General features: G+C 36.0%; 1 protein-coding gene across 3 annotated transcripts in view; it reads left to right on the top strand.

Annotated features, from left to right (window-relative positions):
• Window positions 1-21509, top strand: part of APLF (aprataxin and PNKP like factor) — a 91536-nt gene that overhangs the window by 59151 nt on the left and 10876 nt on the right. For all 3 annotated transcript variants that reach the window (XM_086700967.1, XM_086700966.1, XM_025931855.2), the window contains 2 exons: window positions 2494-2849; window positions 3758-3883. In XM_086700967.1, coding sequence (XP_086557093.1) covers window positions 2494-2849; window positions 3758-3883 — 482 coding nt within the window. The remainder of the gene's footprint in view (window positions 1-2493; window positions 2850-3757; window positions 3884-21509) is intronic.

The raw sequence follows: 21509 nt of genomic DNA, 5'->3' as shown, positions 1-21509 counted from the left end.
GAGCTCTGTAACTGGCACAGGTTGAATTTGTGTCTCAGCAAACTTACAAATTACTGCATGTAATGGATTTTGGGGATCATTTATAAATAATTGAAATCATGAACGTTAAATTCTTGAATGCCAAAAGTCTACTGAGTATCAATATTTCATGAAGTTCCATAAAGAACATTATGAATTCCAGCTTTTGTGCCTCTTCAAATATATTTGAGAACACCTGATCCGTAGTATTGATATCTGTGTCTTTATCACTCCTTTTTCTTTTAGAATAAATTATCATGTTAAACTTATTCTTTGTGAAGATTTATTTTAAGAAACAGTAGGGACAGTTGAAATAATGTTAAACATTTTATATCTTATATTTCATTTTCTTTGGTTTGTTTTTTATTTTTTAAATGGCAAAAAATACAGGCTATTGTCAAAAAATAGAATGTCAGAGCATGTGGAGTATAAAGTGAAAATCTTGATTTGCCTTATCCTTCAGTCCCATTGGCCTTACTAATATTTTGGTTTGTATCCTTCTAAACCTTTTATTTTGATTTGTACAAGTAAGTATACACATAGGTATATAGGGTTTTTTTTTAAAGCTAAATGGAATCATAATATATATGTATATATATATGTGTGTGTGTGTGTGTGTACATATATTTAATTTTTAATTTAAAAATCCTTAGATACATATATAGAGAGATCTATTCATTTTCCACCTCTGCACGGTGTTTCATGGTAAAAATGGATTCTAATTTATTTAACTACTTCCCCAGTTGTGTCCTTTTTTTTCCCTATCATGACTGACAGGATGTTGAGTGGGATTTTTTTCCCTCTATCATCTGAGAACTGCTGCTGAGGCCCAGAGCTGGGGACAAAAGTACTAAGTGTAGGTATCTCATGTTTGAAAGGAGCCCCCAGCAGTGGTAGCCAGGCCTTTCCTTGTGAAGCTTATTGAAAGATTTGAGAAGTGTTCACTACCCAACCCCCAGGCTTTATACAAACAGAACTGAGAGGCCAGAAAATTTTAAGATTTAGGGAGTGCTGTGTTTGTAGGGAGATGTTATGTTCTCTCTTTTGAAAACCCAAAGTGCAAGAGAATTCATTGTGGAATTTAGAGATGCCAACAGGGAATAAGAGACTGGCATTTTATTGAACATCTGCTAACCTGCCCTACTTCTACTTAAACGGGGAGAAAGAAAATTGGTGAGTTGACCCAGTGGGGAACTGCCAAGTGGGGAGGTGGGGCAGGATTGCCCCATTCCCACCCCAGAGTTCTAGTCCCTGGCATTTGTCAGTTGGTCCTATACTGGAGGGAGAGGAGATTGGGTTGTAACTGAGCAGCTTGGGAGAAAAGAGTGTGTGTTATAGACAGGTGTGGCATGAATGCCACCAGCTGAGGGTCAGCTCCAAGAGGTACCCAAACAATTGCCTTTCCCATGGGTTATTTATTATTATACAAGAAACATAAGAACTAGGTTCCTTTTGCAAGGTCTTTAGTCCGTTTGGATTGCATTTTAAAGTTACATACTATGTTTCTTAAAAAAGAAAAGACTATCAAAACATTTAAGTAATTAGTCCCAAAAAAGTCATGCTAATTAGTATCTTCACAGGAAATTTGAGCCATTGGCTGTTAAGAATATTAAAACCAGCTTTCTCCAGATGGCAGGCCAGCATACATGAGTCCTTAGTTATAAATTGGTGTGAACCTTCGTATATACCTGTTATGTTGTCATCACATCCTAGAAGTGGTTACCAGCAAGACCGAAGTTTATCTGACAATGTTTCCACTCCACAGGATGTATAAGTAATTAAAAAGTTGTTTTTAATAGGATATGACTAGGTTTAATGTTCCTGGTGGTAAGTACAGATTAAAAAGATTCTGCAGTGCTAATGAGAATATTTACTTGGTTCAAAACACCCTTTGGTTAAACTGAAACTTTTGTTCAGACCACTTCAAGGGAGTCATATTTATTTTCTGAGTCTTTCATGACACACCTTCATACCAATTTTTCTGTGAGGGAGGAGCAGTTTTATTTTAGCTAAAGGAAAAAAGTCATGATTATATTTAGAGGGCAGAAATAAAGTATTGCAATAACTTAGAAATTATAAAGACAGTTCAAGTTAAGAGCATGACACATTATTGAATGGGGAATTTAAAAGACTAGTAGTTTTGGGGGGAAAGATTATATTCAATTGGAAGCAAAGTTGTATTCTCTTATGTTTCATTTGTATTTTTCTGGTTATTTTTAAGTGAATGTTTGACATAATTGTAAAGGTTTGATACAGCTGTATATTCCTTTTCTAATAACTGTAGATTGTTTTAAAGCTACCAAATTAGAGACATGGAAAACAGCATTTTAAATAATTTTAAAATGTGAATCTTGAAGTTTAAAAAATATAATATTGAATGAATCTTGCAATTTCATGCCTTTTATTAAGTTTACATATTTCTTTTAAAGTACGTTTCATTTATTTCTAGTGTCTTCTTTCTGATTTACCTTGTAGGAAATGCCGCAGTCATCTTCTGCAATCATATTAAATAATGCAGAAGTAAATAATAAGAAGGCTAATACACAGAGAAGTGAAATCCCAATAGAGGAATGTGGTAAGGTTCCTGAACATAAGATTATTATGAAAGGAACACGAGATAAAGAAGGCAAGATGATGGACTGTTCTGAGGGTTACTTGACTGCCCAGGACAAGTCCTTCCACGAGGAGTCTCAAGGATCTCCTCCTGAGTCCAGTTCTGATCTCTCCAATCCTGAAACTTTGCATGCAAAGGCAACTGATTCAGTTCCACAAGGTTCTGAAGAAAACAAGATCAAGAGGACATCCTGTATGTATGGGGCAAACTGCTACAGGTAAAATGAAATTACAGGTAGCACGAAATTTTGTTGTTTCCATAGCATGTAGCTATGTGGTACATGTGTGTTAAAAGCCTAATAAAATACATTGGCCTAAAGGTTAGGAGCTTTATCATGTTTCTACTGGTTTGCACTGTCTCAGTATTCATTCCTGCAAATCCTGCTAGAGACTTTCAAGATACTGTGAGGGAATTAAATGTTTCATATGTAGACATGCTGATTAATGCAAGGACATGAACTAGGTAGTCCAGACTTGAGAATTTAATCACCCAGACCTAAACACATGCTTATGTAATGTCTTATTTAGATATTAGAAAGATGACTTCATAAACAGTTGTAGTATATAATGTAACTATCAAGAGAATTGTAAGTTGTGTTTAAGGCATTCTGCTGGTGCTTTTTTCTTTATATTTTTCTTTTTTTTTTTTTAATTTTTTTTTCTTTTTTTTTTTTCAAACGTTTATTTATTTTTGGGACAGAGAGAGACAGAGCATGAATGGGGGAGGGGCAGAGAGAGAGGGAGACACAGAATCGGAAACAGGCTTCAGGCTCCGAGCCATCAGCCCAGAGCCCGACGCGGGGCTCGAACTCACGGACCGCGAGATCGTGACCTGGCTGAAGTCGGACGCTTAACCGACTGCGCCACCCAGGCGCCCCTCTTTATATTTTTCTACTTGTGTTTGTGAATCACCATGATACTTTGTTTTGGGACCAGGAGAGCTCTGTACCGAGTAGATGTCATGAGTTTTGTTTTTAACAATGTAGCTCATTGATTCAATTTCTGGAATAATTAGATGTGTATTGCTTGGTTTCCTGCCATATCTTACAAATTATTTTTTGTAGTATATCTAGAACTCTAGTATACCCTATTAATTATTTTTTCTGTATATTTGCCACCCTCCTAGGAAGAATCCTGTCCATTTTCAACACTTCAGTCACCCTGGAGATAGTGATTATGGAGGCATACAAATCATGTGTCAAGATGAGGCTGATGAGAGGCCTGAATGTCCCTATGGAGCATCTTGCTATAGGTATGTACACTTGAAATGTTAGCTGTATTCCTTTTCTCCTTAATCTCTGTTCTATGTTCAGAAGCAATTGCAGGCAACTTCTCACTTCAAGCCTTTTACTCTTTAAATGTCCATAGATAGCAGCTTTTCATTTTGTTCAAAAGTAGGATTATAATGTTTCTTTTAGATAAACATAAATTGTTGAAGTTATTAACCTTGTAAGTGCCTGAATTTGTTCCTCATTTCTTACTTTCCAAAATGCAAATCAGGTAATTGAAAAGCTGTCGATGCTTCCCCATTGTACACTCTATCCAGACTCCTTAGTGTGACATAAATCAATTCAGGATGTTATCTCTGCCTTCCTCAACTCCTGCCACTCCACCATTCTTACCAACACAGGAAACTCGATCCTCATAGAAGAGTGCCTTCTCCTCTTTCCTTTCATAGCATCTTTTGCCTGTCTGTGTCATGCACGGTAGAATTTACCTTATGAGATTGCATTTGTTTCTTTACTGGAATGGCATCTCCTCCAGACAATTAAGTTTCTCAACAGCAAGGACTATTTTATCCTTGTGTCTGCAACTTTGTTTAATGAATGAATGAACTAGAAATAAATCAAAATACCAAAGAAAGTAGTAGTGATTCCAATCTTAGAGAGCATTAATTCCAAACAGCTATCTTTCTTAGATAAATTTGGAACAGTTTACAGAACCTACTGTTCTATTTGAAGTTGTTACTGTTTCTATGATTGTGGTTTTCAGTTGGAATGCAGGATAATCCTCTGAGGCTAGAAAGAAAAATCAGAAAGCTTATGCCTTATTATTTGAAAATTGCTTTGTTTCATTCCAGCAGAACATCTTGCAGACCTCTGCATATGCAGGTGACATATTTATGAAGAGGGGCATTGCAGGCATTGATAAAAGTATGACAGTTTAAAATTAATTTTATTGCGATAAGGGTATCTATTTAGAGAGAGAAAATTGGAATCCTAATTCACACCATAGTCAAAAACTGGATTCCAGATGGATCATAGAACTGAAATGTGAAAGAAAAAAACAATAAAGCTTTAAAGATATGTGTAAGAACATTATTTCATAGTCCCAGACTAGGAATTGTTTTCTAGAACAAGATAAAAAAGCAATAACTAAAATGGAAGACATTTAATTATTTGACTACATTAAAATTAAGATTTTTTTATACATCAGTAGACACTATTAAGTGAAGATAAGCTACAAAATGAGAAAAAAAAATTGCAACCACATAATTGATAGTTGGTGTATATCCAGAGTACAGAAAGAGGACTTAACCAATTGCTATTGTTTTTCTCTTAGTGACATGTACAGGCTTTTTGTCCAAAAGGAAATCCAAATAGTGAATAAACTTATGAAAAAGTACTCAGTATCATTATTAATTAGGGAAATTTCACACAAGCATGTACACACATGTGCATACATGCACACACAGACACACACACACACCCTTGAAGTAACTAATTCCTTGCTCCCTTTTATTCATTCAACAGATATTTCCCAAAGAATCATTAAATGCCAAGTACTGATGAAACAGTGTTGAGTGAGATTACTTGTAGAAGAAATGTGTGTCTGTCTGTCTGACTATCTATCTTTAGAATAAAATACCTTTCACAGCTCATGGTGCCATGGTGATATTCCTTTTCCTTTTTAGGGAACTTTAGGGAATATTTTAGGGAACTTTTGTAATATAGAATTTTATTCATATCCATAAGTGGGGGAAATGTAGAACAAGTTCCAATGAAGCCATAATTTATTTTCAAGTATTCGCCAATATTGTTGCATCTATACTTCCCTCTCCTCCACCTGCTATCCCTACCTCTAGATTATTTTGAAGTAAATCCTTGATGTTGTATCTTTTCATCCCATTTTATTCATAGGTATCTTAGGGTATATCACTAAAAGATAAAGACTTTCTAAAAATATACTACAACACCATTATTAAATAAATATCATTTAGATCCTATCAGGTATCCCAGTTGTCTTATAGTCTCTCTCTCTCTCTCTCTCTCTCTCTCTCTCTCTCTCTCTCTCTTTTTTTCTTCTTTGATTTAGGAGCTAGTTAAGGTCCATATATAGCAAAAGGCATCCGTGTTTCTTAAGTTATTTAATCAATAGGTTCCTCTTCCTTTTTTTTCCTTGAATGTATTTGTTGAAGAAAGCTAACCATTTTTTCTTAGGAGTGTCTGATTGTCTGGATTTTGCTGACTGCATTACCAAATTGTCATTTATTATGTTTTCCTATAATTCCTAATAATTGGTATTTAGAGCTAGAGACTTGATCAGATATCAGTTCTAAAAATTGTAAAAGTTGCCTGGTCCTATGAATATCATGTCCCTCTTAGTCTCTAAACTGCTTCTTGCTATAAAGTCTCCTTTGTCTAATACTTACAAATGTTTAGGGGTTGCTCTTGATATACTATTATTAATTTATAATTTAGTTTTGTTGTGGTCATACATTTTTTAGAATTTATAATGTATTGAAATTTGGTTTTGGCTCAGCATATGGTCTGTTTTTGTTGAACATATGTGCACTTATATATGCTGTGATTTGGGGGAGTAAGGTTCTGTAAGTGTCAATTTGGACAGGTAGTTATAGTGTTGTTCATGTATTTATTATCTTTGCTGATTTTTTTCTGTAGTTGTTCTATCAGTTACTGAGAAAAGGATGTGAGAATCTCCACTGTAATTGTGGGTTTGTCTATTTCTTCTCTTAATTCTGTCAGTTTTAATTAACGTACCACCTGTGGTCTGTCCTCATTGGAAAAGCCATAAAAATGGGAAACTCACTCAAGCTGCTTCCTTTTTCCATGTATTGACTCCCCTCTGCTTTTGGTAGCTTCCCATTGCCTTAAGATTATGGTTTGTTTGTTTTTTTTTTAAGGTTATTTATTTAATTTTGGAGAGAGAGACAGAAAGAGAGAGAGCACGAGCAAGTGAGGGAAAGGAAGAGAGAGGGGGAAAAAGAGAATTCCAAGCAGGCTCCATGCTGTCAGCACAGAGCCCGACATGGGGCTCGAACCCATGAACCATGAGATCATGACCTGAACTGAATTAAGAGTTGGACACTTAATTAACCAAACCACCCAGGCACCCCAAGATTATTGTTTTTATATTTTTAACAGAGTATAATTGTTACCTGCGGGAGGTTTAGTCTGATATGATCTCCTCTGTCATTACCAGAAGTAGAACTTCTATTTTGTGTAATATAATATAGCCACTCCAGCTTTCGTTGCTTAGTGTTTGTGTGATGTCATTTGTCATCCTTCTACTTTCAACCTGTGTCCTTATGTTTATTTACTTTTTATTTTATTTCATTTTAAAAAAAATTTTTAATGTTTATTTATTTTTGAGAGACAGAGAGAGACAGAGCACGTGCAGAGAAGGGGCAGAGAGAGAGAGAGGGAGACACAGAATCAGAAACAGGCTCCAGGCTCTGAGCTGTCAGCACAGAGCCCAACACGGGGCTTGAACTCACGAACTGTGAAATCATGACCTGAGCCAAAGTCGGACACACCTAACCAACTGAGCCACCCAGGTGCCCCCCTCTGTCCTTATATTTAAAGCCTGTCTCTTGCAAATGACATATAATTGGTTCACTGGTTTTACTTTTAATCCAGTCTGACAGTCTGCTTTTTCAGTGGATTGCTAGTCCAATTACATTGAATACAGTTGCTGTGTGTGTGTGTGTGTGTGTGTGTGTGTGTGTGTGTGTGTGTGTTTTGAGAGAGAGAGAGAACACGCAAACAGGGGAGGGGCAGAGGGGGAGGGAGACAGAGACTCAAGCAGGCTCCACACCCAGGGCAGAGCCCAACACATGGCTCAGTCACACAACAGTGAGATCATGACCTGAGCCCAAATCAAGACTCAGACGCTTAACTGACTGAGCCATCCAGGTGCCCCTAATTATAGATATTTTTAAGTTTAATTTTATCATTTCACTATTTGTTTTCTACTTGTCCCACATGTTCCTTGTTCCTTTATTCTTTTCCTGACCTCTTTTGGATGATCATTTTTCATTCCATTTTTTTTCCTCCATTAACTTTTTAGTTATATATTCTTTTTTTCTTTCTTCATTAGTTACATTTGATTTTAATAAGCATCATTGACTTATTACAGTCTACTATACAGTTGGTTCTTTTACCACTTCCCAAAGAGAACAGTAATCCTACGAGTCAATTTAAGTTCATTTACTTTCTCTTTTGCCCTTTTTGAAAAAATATTGCTGTCATATATTTCCACCTCTACATGTGTCAACTTGTAAGGCATTGCTATTATTTTCTTAAGTTTTAAGCATTAGCATTCACTTCCATTTATTGACGTATTTATCATTTTGGGTAGCCTTCATTTATTTCTGAAGTTTTATCCTTTTATCTGGGCCAATTTTCTTAGTCGTAGGAACTTCTTTTCATATTTCTTTAGTGAAAAACTTATGGAAGAAGATTCTTTCAGCTTTGATGGGTCTGAAAATGTCCTGATTGATTGATTGTTTGATTGATGACTCTTCACTGGGTGTAGAATTTGAGCTTGACAGTTTTGTTTTCTTTCAGCACTTTGAAGATGTTGTTCCATTGACTCTTGCATCCATAGCTTCTGTTAAAAGTTGATCAAGAGTCACATGTTCTACTGACTGAGCCACCCAGGTTCCCTTCATTGCTTTTACTTTCAACAGTTTAATGTGTTTCTAGATATGATTTTTTTTTTTACATTTATCCTATTTGGGGTTCACTGAACTTTTTTGAAGGTTGATGTCTTTGTTAGTTTGAGGAGATTACTTAGCTGTTACCTAGTTTCTCAGATATTACTCTGCCCCATTCTCTGTCCTGTCTCATTCTTCTACTCTAATTAAGCATGCCCCATATGTCTCTTATACATTGTTTTATTATTTCCATTCTTTTTTTTTTTTTACACTTCTGTGCTTCAGATTGGATATTTGCTATTGATTGTCTTAGAGTTTAGTAATTCTCTCTTCTCTTGTGTCTAGTCTGCTAATAAACCTCTGCAAAAAGTTCATATTTGCAGATATTGCATTTTGTGCATGTTATCTTTCATCAGTGAGGGCCCCCCTCTGTTTGGGTAGGAGCTAGTCATCTCTGTCCAGTTAGAGATTTAGATAAGTAATACTTAGGTTGATATTTTAATAAAACTCAGTCTGCCTTTGGTTTGTCCCTGTTCCTTTGGCATAACTTTTCTAGACTTTTGATGGAAAAGCAGGTTTCTGTCTTCTCAGCTCTGAAACTTCCCTTTGGAGATTTTGAGCTTAGCCACTTAGGCTACCACCACCCCATGCATCCTAAATTCTGACATGTTTCTTGAGGGGAGACTAGTTATGTGTTTGTTGCCAATCCCTTCTCCCTAGTGGGACTTTATCTGTGAAGCACAACATGAATTAGAGATTTCATTCTGCCTTTTTGAAGTTTCAGACACAGACCTTAAACCTCTCATACTTCCCAGGAACTTAGGAAATGTTTCTTAGGAAGAATCAGCCTTGGGGCGGCTGGGTGGCTCAGTCGGTTAAGCGTCCGACTTTGGCTCAGATCATGATCTCACACTCTGTGAGTTTGAGCCCTGCGTCAGGCTCTGTGCTGACAGCCCAGAGCCTGCTTCGGATTCTGTGTCTCCTTCTCTCTCTGCCCCTCCCCAGCTTGTGCTCTGTCTCTCTGTGTCTCTCAAAAAAAAAAAAAAATGTTTATTTATTATTTAAAGAATAAATGATTCTTTTTTTTTTTTTTTTTTTTTTAAAGAAAGAATCAGCCTTGTGTTTGGGGTTCTTTTAGTTTTCAAGGTGTCATGACAACCCTGTGAGACCATGAAAAGCTCTACTCGTTTATCTTCTCTCAACTAGAGTTCCTCCAGGTGACTCAAATCTTATTATTCAGCCCACACTAAGAATTGGTAAAGACCTCTAGGGAAGAAAACAGCCAGTGATTGTCAGATAACCTTGGAAGGGTTTTTTCTCTGTGGAATTTAAATAGTCCAAAATTCTCATTGGTCCCACAGTTCCCTCATAAAAATAATTTTTATAGTTTATCAGTTTTTTCCTGCTTCTTAAGAGTATTGGCCTGTGATGATGTTCTATATCCTTCTCAAAATCCAAATGTGCCTATTCTTGAGAAGAATGAACATAAAATGCAAAACCTTCTTAAAAATAATCAATGTCAAATACTGTCAAAAATAGTGTCAAAAATTGCTGCCTTCATGTCATCGGTCTCTTTAAGAGAGGTCAGAGGAGAGAGTAGTCAAGAGAAAATACTCCAATGCCAGTGATCCACATATGCTAATAGAAACTTTCAGATCTATGTCTAAATATATTTATATATTCACAGAGTGTATTTTTTTCATCTGTTGAGCTGCTTGGTGTCTTGATCTAACTTGGAGATAAAAATCTGAAGATTTTTTTTTCCCTTGTTAATTTTAATTACAGTACAGAGAGACTCTTGGAGAATGTTAGATCTGATTGCTTACTCTGACTACTATTTTACAAATAAGGGAATGGGAACTAAGAAAGGTTAAGTGAGTTACCTAAGACTCCAAAGCCAGTGAGCTCAAAACCAAGTTTCTTTCTTCTCTCCTCTGCTCCAGCATTTCTCTTGGCATGGCCTGACTCCACCATTGTAATGCATAGCTTTCTAAAGTATTAAGTAGACTCCACACCCAGCACATGACTTGAACTCACAACCCTGAGATCAAGACCTGAGCTGAGACCAAGAGTCGAACGCTTAACCAGTTGAGCCACCCAGGAGCCCCAGTAGTGGTTATGTTTTATTCAAATGGCAAAGTATTATTTTGGACTTGGAAGAAAAAACTCCAGATAAGGTACTTTGAAGAAATTGTAAGTTTTTTGGATCAACGAAAATTTTTTGGATCACGCCTAGTTACTGAAGCATGATATATATTTATATACTTTTTCTGGTCACATTATTACTATTAGGCAAAAAATACGATGTAGTAAATATGTCATTTATCATAATATGACATCACTTTAGTTTTGCAATTTACTCTTTAACAGTCTTGATTTTCAAGAGTGTATCATTGTTAAGCTGTATACCATTTAGTGCTATTAAAAATGATTAAAGAAGACAATTAGGTAATACAAACAGATTTTATTTAATACTTCATGAAGCAGATGGTCTCCATTCAGAGAATTGCAAAATGGGTTGGAAGGTGGGAAGCTTTTAGAGGATAAAGAATAAAGAACAAGGAAGAGAAAAATTGAAAATATCTGATTGGCTGGGGCCACTTAGTCAACCTTATTTGAGGTAAGAAGAAACAAGGAAATAATTATAGAGCCCAGACAGAGTTGGTATGGCATTTGGGGATTGGCAGACTGGATATATTGTGTTTCTGGTCAAGCAGAGCATTTATAGAGACATGAGCATTATCTAAATGTTGTTTTGCTGATGTGATACCTCAGGCAGGAGCGGCACCGTCTCAGGGCTCCTTACTTTTACAATGCTGGAATAGAAGCCTACTGTATCAGAATGATAAAATGTTCTAATTTAGTTTGCTTGAAAGCAAGTTTTTATGTAAATGCGTGCTAGATTTTTTCCTAGAGCCACAGAAGAAAAATATTGAAGTCTCACAGATCATAAAATAACCCACAAAAATCAGCCAGAAATTATTACATTTAGAAAATTATATATGTATGTTTTCTGAAAGTAGAGCTGTGATAAGCATACATTTGGGAGATGAAATTTACAAGCTGAAACATCTTTGTTTGCTTTTTAATCTTTGAAAATTTGCCTTCACAAAACAGGATAAGAATTATCCTCAAGTAAAAACAATCAGTCTCTCAAGTGAAATACTAGGTTGATTTTTTTTTCTTTTTGCTTTCTAGTTTTTCCTTCTAATTCCTTGAATGTGTGCAAGTCAGTTTCTCTTTTTGATATATTCAACTGCATACAATACACTAAATAATCTTAGTGTATAAGACTCAATAATATTAGTCTTATAATATTATGTCAGCTACCTAAAGTTATATGGTATTGTATTGTATTGCTAAGTATTGTTGTCTGCAGCCAAAGTTTTTATCATGATAGAGCAAATATGAAAACACCAAAATGTACATATATGGGTATATGTCATTTTCAACCATTTCTATCCCATGAGTAAAACAGAAAAACCAGTATGAATCACATATTAAATGCATACTACAGTAAAAATAAAGATTCCTAAAGCCTATATAAGAGGTTGATGTTTAAAAAAAGATATAGGGGCCCCTGGGTGGCTCAGTTAAGTGTTCGCCTTTTGATTTGGGCTCAGGTCATGAGCTCATGGTTCGTGAGTTGAGGCCCTGCATCAGGCTTTAGATAGTACAGAGCCTGCTTGGGATTCTCTCTCTCTCTCCCCCTCTCTCTCTGCCCCTTCCCTACTCCTGTGCTCTCTCTTGCTCTCTCTCTCAAAATAAACACACTTTAATAAATAGATAATTTAAAAAGATAATTATTAAATTTTACTCTTTTCTAGACAACAGGCATTACTAAAATTTTGTTTGACATTCTACTTTTTTAAACCTCACAAAAAGAACTAGTTGATGTTGTTTTAAGTATCTTGCCCATTTAATCTGATTTATTCCTTTTGAGCTGTTTACTATAGTCTGTCAGAAGACTTGCTCAGTTTAATGTTTTTGATTAGGTTAAGGTACTTGTCTGAATTAGAACATTAGATACTTAATATCTAATATAACCTAGTGATTGCTGTGTCTGCCTCTGACACATTCATTTCCTCTGGTGTGTAATAGGATTTAATGCAGTGCATTATTCCTGTTCTCGTTTGTTAAATTAAGCACTAACCTTACACACACACACACACACACACACACACACACACACACACACACACACAAATGAATAGAGTCCATCTTCAGTCAGTTTAGTACAAAAATGGAAAGTCAAACTCACATACATTAACTTAGATTTACAAAACTTAAGGCAGGTATGTATTATGCAAATGAAAAAGTCAGTGCCTTGTTGTTTTTTGGAAGCCAATGACCTACTTCTAATTTTTTAAATTATAATACCTTCTAAGAGGGATGATGTAAGGAAGTGTATTAGTTATCAACTGTAAGTGTTCTCATTGTAATGAATCTACAACATGATCTCTATAATTGAAAGAACACAGTGTTTTGCAACAAGCATAAATCATTGTTAAAAAAGTATATTTGAGGGGCGCCTGGGTGTCCGACTTCAGCCAGGTCACGATCTCGCGGTCCGTGAGTTCGAGCCCCGCGTCAGGCTCTGGCTGATGGCTCGGAGCCTGGAGCCTGTTTCCGATTCTGTGTCTCCCTCTCTCTCTGCCCCTCCCCCGTTCATGCTCTGTCTCTCTCTGTCCCAAAAATAAATAAAAACGTTGAAAAAAATTAAAAAAAAAAAGTATATTTGAGGGGTGCCTGGGTGGTTCAGTCGGTTGAGCATCCGACTTCGGCTCATGTCATGATCTCACAGTTCATGAGTTCAAGCCCCACGTCAGGGCCTGTGCTGACAAGTTGGAGCCTGGTGCCTGCTTTGGATTCTGTGTCTCTCTCTCTCTCTCTGCCCCTCCCCCACTCACAGTCTGTCTCTGTCCCTCAAAAACAAATAAACGTTAAAAAATAAAATAAATAAATAAAAAAAAATTTAAAAAGTATATTTGATAGTAAATTCATTATCTTTTGTTATTTGCTAATCCAAATTTATAGTTATGCTCTAAAATTTCATTCTATCTCCTGTTTTTGAAAAGTGTCCCAAGTTATTGCAATACTATCTTAATTGATCATGTATGCAAACGTATGCTTCAAACCAGGAGATACTGATTTTGGGGAGTTGCTTCATAAAAATTAGGAATGTGTGTTTAGTGCAAATCCATTATTATTTTATTCGAAGCAAAATGAATAGGTTTTAATAAGGAAAAACTCAGTTGTCTGGTAATTGAGATTTCCAGAATCAATCATGTGAGACCTGTCAATCATTTTTAGTTAATAATCAAAGTTGATAGTGTCTTATCCACTTTTATAGGATCTGCACACAGAGGGAGTAACCTGTTATTGTTTGTGATGCTTGCAGTTCATTAATCATGTGTAAGAATATAATCTTAGAAGAAAGTATCTTAGACTAAATACACTGCTTAGCTGTGCAGTGTTACATAAGACATGGCTATACTTTTTTTTAAACTTCATTTAGAAGTAGCAGTAACCACATCAATTATATTTATATAGCCTTGAAAAAATGTACTGGAATGTCTTCTGTGACTTTGTTTTTCTTGGTCCTTTATTTGAATATGCATCTATTTTCATAATAAGAAGTTTGATTACCTTTGTTATGTTTAGTGTTAATTGCACATATATAAGAATTTCAGAATTCTTTTGGCATAGATAGTAAATTGTAATGATATTCAATTAACAAATTGGCTATTTTCTATTATCTCATGCTGGTTACTCTCTTTTTTTATTTAATGAAGACTGTATTTGGTAACTCTTTTTTTTTTCCCTAAATTTTGAGACTTAGATATTTGGTAACATAGGATTCATGTTTTTGCTTTAGGTTTTAAAATAGATTGGTGGGTTTCAAAAATGCAAGATAAATTATTTTGTAATGAAAACAAAAATAATAGTATGATCACTTATTTATTGAGCAAATATTGAGCATCCGATGTACTAGTCACTATTATAGAAGCTGATGTAAAATAGTACTTCAGGTTCATTTAAAACTTTTGGTATTAAGTTACCAAATCTTTGGAAGTAAACAAAAATAAACAGTATTATTCTGTTTTTGTTACTGTTGCCTAGTTAATCTTTAGGTATTGCATACGGTGGAGAGATAATGGGTTTTTAAGTCGGCAGACTTAGGTTGTAGATGGTTATGCTAACTCTGTGGCATAACTTTGCATGTCATTTGATTTTCCTGGGCTTCAACTCCTCATGAAAACATGGAAAACACAGAGGTTGGATCATTTGTATTCTGGGGTCCTGCACTCAGTAGTGGGGTTATCCAGAACACAGAGCAATTTATTCATATTCATAAAGCCAGACCAGTTATATTCCTGGCTGCTCTTCCTTAACCTTCTTTGCTGTCTCTTCTTTTCCCTACCTGTAATTATCACAGGGCTACAGGGCTTGGTTCTCTGATTGCAGCCCTTCTGTATTCTGTTCTTACTCATGAGAAGATCTAATTCAATTTAATGACACCAGACTCACACTTTGGTAGTTCAAACTTACTACATCTGAAACAGAACTGTTGATTTTTATCATTAGTAAACAACTCTTCCCCAAGTGTTCACCTGTGTAAATGACTTCACCATTCACACAGTATTTAGGCCTCAAACCTAAAAGCAGCCTTGATGCTTCTCTTTTCTTCACATGACTCATTCAGTCCATCAGTGGTTTTTGCCATTTCAGCCTTGAAAACATATTGAGACCGTGACCATTTCTTACTTCCCCTACCTCTACTATTTGAGTCATAACCACCATCATCTCTTACCTGAACTACTGCAGTAGCTTCTTAACAGATACCCCTGTTTCTCCTCCTGACCTCCAATAGTTCATTTTCCAAGCAACCAGAGTAATTCTCTAAAATTAAGTCCTGTCATGTTTTCTTACTCAAAATCTCCCAATACTTTCCCACAAAACTCTTTATCATAGCTTACAAGCCCTTCTCTGACTTCATTTCCTGCTGTTTTCTTTCTCACCCATTCTCTTTGAGCTATACAAATCTGTGTGTTTTTCCAGATATCCTAGTTTGTTTCCTACCTCAGGGCCTTAGCAAATTTACAGGTATTTTCTATTTCCTATTCCTAGAGTGTTCTTCCTTCTGATATGTATCAAATACCAATATCATAAAAAGCAAAAATTTTTTTTGAAAATGTGTATTTTAAAATATAACAGCTCCTGAAACCCAGTGTGGTTATGGGTCTATAGTTTTAGGGGTAGAAATTAAAGATTACCATTAATAATTAATAATAATGAGAAAAAAACCAACTCAGAGCCTCAGGATTTTGAGGCCTGCTAAGTTACAGAAAATGCCATTTATGAAAAAGATGGATGTAAATCTTTTATGAATGAACTCTAAGAATTGCCATTCATTATTAGGAAAAAGTCCTAGTGGAACTTGGCATTATTCCTGAAAGTTATTTCAGATGCTCAATATGTCCCCATGGAGCTGCACAGAATTGCCACTTAGCCTCAACCCAGGGTTGTATGAAAAAGACATTCTGCTTTGTTATGAAATGACTGATTTTTGAAAATGAGATATGCATAGGTAAGTGTTAGAAAATATTATATAAATGTGAGAAGTATGGGGAAAATATTCAATCATAATAATATGTATTATTGAAAGCCAAATCAGGTATTTAGTATTAATTGGCAATTACTTTTACTAACACATAGAGTTTCCAAACATTGTTGGCTATCTAAAAGCAAAAGTAATTTCTATTTCTTGTTTTTAATTTTTAAAAAATGTTTATTTTTGAGAGAGAGAGAGAGAGAGAGAGAGAGAGAGAGAGAATGAGTGGGGGAGGGGCAAAGGGAGGGAGACAGGATCCAAAGCAGTCTTTGCACTGACAGCAGTGGGCTCAGTGTGGGGCTTGAACTCACAAACTGTGAGATCATGACCTGAGCCAGAACGTCAGGTCGAATAGTCACCCAGGCGCCCCATTAATTTCTTTTTCTATAAAAATAGCTGACACCTGGAATATGCTTAATAGCCTACAAGTGTTTATACATATATATACATATTTAACCCTTGGAACAAACCCGTGTGAGGTAAGCAGTATTATCCCTGCTTTACAGATGAGTAAATGATGGCTTGGTTTATAGGACTTGTCCTGAATCACACAACCAGTAAAAGGTATAGTTCAAATTCAAAATCAGCTCTTTTGATCCTGAAACCTGAACCCCTTTCATAGCAATGCCAGTGATCCAGCATTTAACAAGCCAGGTCAGAACAGGTCCAAGACACATGGCATCCATTTCTTAAGCATTTGTGACTCTGTGTTCCTGTGTTCCTTGCACAGTTGATTGACCAGAGCTAAGTGTCTTATGCTGAGCAGTCGGTATCTCAGGAAACTGATTACAGTGGAGTCTGCTTAATATGATTGTTAGATTTTCATTGTTTCCTGGGGAAGTAATATGAATTGTTAATGGCAGGAAATTCTAATACATTGTAGGCTTAGGTTTGTACAAAAAGGTTCAGTGAGTACTTGGATTATTAACTTTGTGCGAATGTAAAGCAGTTTCAGCACATTGACACTGTTTCCAACCTAATAGAATAAGCATTCTCTGGGATCTTTCTGGCAGAAAAACTGCCTTTCAAAACTGAGGTCTGAAAACATCAGGATCCATTGATTAGGATTTATTTAAAAAAAAATTAAGTATGAACTGAAAATCTTATCAGTTTAGAAATTCCTAGAAACTGCTTTTTGTATTCCAACCAATTAGAATTTTAAACTTCGATTTGTATTGCAAATGATTCTTTCACATTCTTTTCAACAATTATTGTCTTAAAATAATTTTTAAGTTTATTTATTTTGAGAGAGCATGCGCGTGCATGCGCATCAGTGGGGGAGGGGCGGAGAGAGAGAGGAAGAGAGAGAGAATCCCAAGTAGGCTCTGCACCTTAAGTGAGTGAAGAGCCCGAACGGGGCTCCAAGCCATGAACCGTGAGATCATAATCACAGCCAAAATCAACAGTCGGACACTCAACTGACTGAGCCACCCTGGCACCCCTCAACAATGATTTTCTTAAGAAATAATAGTAAAGCTAGCAAAAACAAGTTTCTTTTTTTCTTATAAAATAGAAAAATATAAAATATTCCATCATTTTGGGAACTCATGTAAAAGCTTAATTAAAAAAACTTTTTTCAAAGAAAAGAGTTGATTATATTCTAGTAGATAAATTTGTTAAGATTACCGTTGAATGCCACCTTGTAGAAGGTGCTATAAAAGGTATCGAAAGGTATAAGAAAAACTCTGTGGCTTCCAGTGACTGATTTGATGGATGATAGAGATAAAACACACATGTGCACACACACATTTGTGTTGAAAATTTAGATGACAACATAAGAAATTATGTAGTGAGTACCAAACAGTAGATATAGATGACATATTCTAGGGCTGTGTCCCAGTGATTATCGGCATTGCCTTTCTGAGGGAGGTGATTTTAACTTAGGCAATGTATACTTAGAATATTCTTGGCAAAAAGGCTGGGAGCAAGTATCTATCAATGGCAAAGAATCAAAAACTACTTCCCCAGAGTAGAAATGAAGGAAGGGTTGAGCTGCAGATAAAGGTTGGGACTGGGATTATGGGGTACCTTGAAGAAGAAGATAATTTAAGAGTTTAACATTCAGAATACTTATTTTTTTAACATTTAAATTGCTACATAAACAAAACATGTCTAAAATTTGTTTTTATTTTGAGTATGTACTTTTGCATGTGATATACTATCTTTTCTTTCTTGGATCATTTTCCTCCTGAAGTGTGTCTAACGAAGAAAATATATTTGGAAATATATCCTAAAGTTCCTAAACAGGAAACTTTTGAACTTATCACAGAGGATAGTTTTTCTTTGTTTTCAAGATAGAGTTTGGCCTCTACATGTGGAAGAGTACCAAATCAACTAGTTGCTTCTGGCCTCCATTGCAGTCTTACACTTGTCTTAAAATAGCAAGTTTTGGGGCGCCTGGGTGGCGCAGTCGGTTAAGCGTCCGACTTCAGCCAGGTCACGATCTCGCGGTCCGTGAGTTCGAGCCCCGCGTCAGGCTCTGGGCTGATGGCTCGGAGCCTGGAGCCTGTTTCCGATTCTGTGTCTCCCTCTCTCTCTGCCCCTCCCCCGTTCATGCTCTGTCTCTCTCTGTCCCAAAAATAAAAATAAAAAACATTGAAAAAAAAAAATTAAAAAAAAAAAATAGCAAGTTCTGTGAGAGGGTGGAAACTATTATCAGAGCCTCAAAGAAACATTTCTCTCTCTAAGGCAGATGAAAATCTGTCCATGGAGCTGAAAATCTTTTTTTTGTTTTCTGAGTACAAAGTTTCATAATACATTTTTCTGCTCTTTTTGGAATATATAAGTATTAAGCTTTTTTTTTTTAGAAATCTTTCATTCTGAAATGGTTTGCCTAGGTAGTATGTAAGGTTAGATTATGTAGATGGGGTATATGAGTGCAATTATGGATGTGTTTCAGGATAATAGAGAAGACAGGGGGCGCCTGAGTGGTTCAGGGGATTGAGTGTCCAACTCTTGATTTTGGCTCAGGTCGTGATCTCATGGTTTATGGGATCGAGCCCTGCATTGGGCTCCATGCTGATGGCGCAGAGCCTGCTTGGGGTTCTCTCTCTCTCTCCCCCTCTCTCTGCCCCTCCCCTGCTTATGCGCTCACTCTCTCTCTCAAAATAAATAAAATAAACTTAAATAAAAAAGATAATAGAGAAGGGGAACCACCTTCTGCAAACTTGAGGTTGAATCACTACCTGCTCCCCACCTGCATCTGCCTTTTAAAAATGTTGTTTTCACTTTCAGTCTATCTGGCATTGACAACTGTTATCAGCAGTCTTTTAACTGGTATTTGGTGCGTAAACTGTACTTGAGTCTCTGTTAAGTCCTTGGTTTCATTTCTGTACTTTTTTTATTTGAGTGTAATTGACACACAATGTTACATTAGTTTCAGGTATACAACCTAGTGATTCAACAAGTTTATATATGCTGACCACAGTGTAGTCGCCATCTGTCACCATCACTCTTACAGTATCATTGACTATATTCCTTATTTTGTGCCATTTATTCACATGACTTGTTCATTCTATAACTGGAAGCTCTCCTTCACCCATTTTTGTCCATCCCCCAGTTCCCTCCCCTCTGGTAACTGTCAGTTTGTTCCTGGTGTCTATAGGTCTGATTCTGATTTTGTTTGTTTATTCATTTGTTTTTTTTTTTTTTTTTATTCCACATGAGAGTGAAATCATATAGTATTTGTCTTTCTCTGTCTTATTTCACTTAGCATAATACCCTCTAGGGCCATACATGTTATTTATTGCAAATGGCACAATTTCATCCATTTTTATGGCTGTGTAATATTCTGTGTGTGTGTGTGTGTGTGTGTGTGTGTGTGTGTGTGTGTATACATATATACATATATATGTATATATACATACACACACTACATCTTCCTTATCCATTTGTCTATCGATGGACTCTTAGGTTGCTTCCATATCTTGGCTATTGTAAAGAATGCTGCAGTAAACATATGGTGCATATATCCTTTGGAATTAGTGTTTTTCTTTCTTTGGGTAAATACCCAGTAGTGAAATTATTGGATCATATGGTATTTCTGCTATTAATTTTTTGAGGAACCTCCATACCGTTTTGGAAGAGGCTCTGGTGGCAAACAATTAAGACTGTATTTAACTTTTTAATATTTCTTTTCTTAATTATTAAAGGCAAAGTGGGAAAAGACAGGACTGCTTAAGACCTGAAAAAAAAAAAAAACATTTTAAAAAGAAGGAGAGGAGTTCTTGGGTGGCTCAGTTGGTTGTGTCTGACTCTTGGTTTCGGCTTGGGTTATGATCTTGCAGTTTTGTGGGTTCAAACCCTGTGTCAATCTCTGCACTGATGGCATGGAGCCTGCTTGGGATTCACTGTCTCCTCTGTCTCCCTGCCCCTCCCCTACTTGTACTGTCTCTCTCAAAATAAATAAATAAACTTTTAAAAAATTTTTTAAAAAAAGAAAAAGTTTTAAATCTCAAAAGACCATTAATAGTAACAACAACAACAACAACAACAACAACAACAACAACAATGGAGCATCTGTGTAGAGGGTTAACATTTGAAGAATCTCGATGAAGGTATATGGAATTTCAGGGTACTAATCTTGCTACTTTTTAGTATGTTTGATATTTTTTTTCAAAACAAGCTACCAGTGTGTTTAATTTTAACACACACACACACACACACACACACACACACACACACACACAGAGTTTTTAAAAGGTTACCCAAAATAATCTCAGATGACCAACGGTCTTTTTCTAGATTATTGATGAAGAATAATTTTGGTATTAATGTCCCTCATGTGTCTGTTCTTCCTCCCCTGACTTGTCCAGCATTAATTGAATTTTAATTCAGGCTGAATTAAACACATCAGTAAGGAAAGGTCTTCCCACAAATCATCATAGCAGCTTTGTTCATTTGCACTTCTCTTTGCCGCATTTAAGTTGTCCAGTTTATTTCTCTCAACTTTGAAGTTTCTTTTCCATTAAAAGGTCACATTTGGGTTAATTATCCCAAATACACAATCTTTTGTAGAATCTTTTTTCCACTTTTCAAAACTGTTGAGTTATGGCCCTAATTAACTGTGTGGTTGCAATCTTATACTGTATTAAATGCTATCCTAAAAAGAAGAGATATTAGCAATAAGCAATGTCACTGACACTTGACACAGAGACTGACATACAATTAGTGCCCCATGACTATTTCTGGAACCAGTGATGGATGTGTCAATGGCTAACATTAATTACTTACAACTTATTGCGTCCTTAGACTAAGGACTTGCTCCGTATTCTTCATGAATTCTCACAACAGCTTCGTATGAGCCGTGCACCTCAGCACATACCTATTGTCAGTGTCCCCCAGCTCTCCCATATTAGCCCACCA

This window comes from Puma concolor, chromosome A3, assembly GCF_028749965.1.
Source record: "Puma concolor isolate L17-30 chromosome A3, mPumCon1.1.hap2, whole genome shotgun sequence".
NCBI classification, from domain to species: domain Eukaryota; kingdom Metazoa; phylum Chordata; class Mammalia; order Carnivora; family Felidae; genus Puma; species Puma concolor.
Note: the sequence above shows the minus strand (reverse complement) of the source record. Positions and strands in the feature narration are given on the sequence as shown.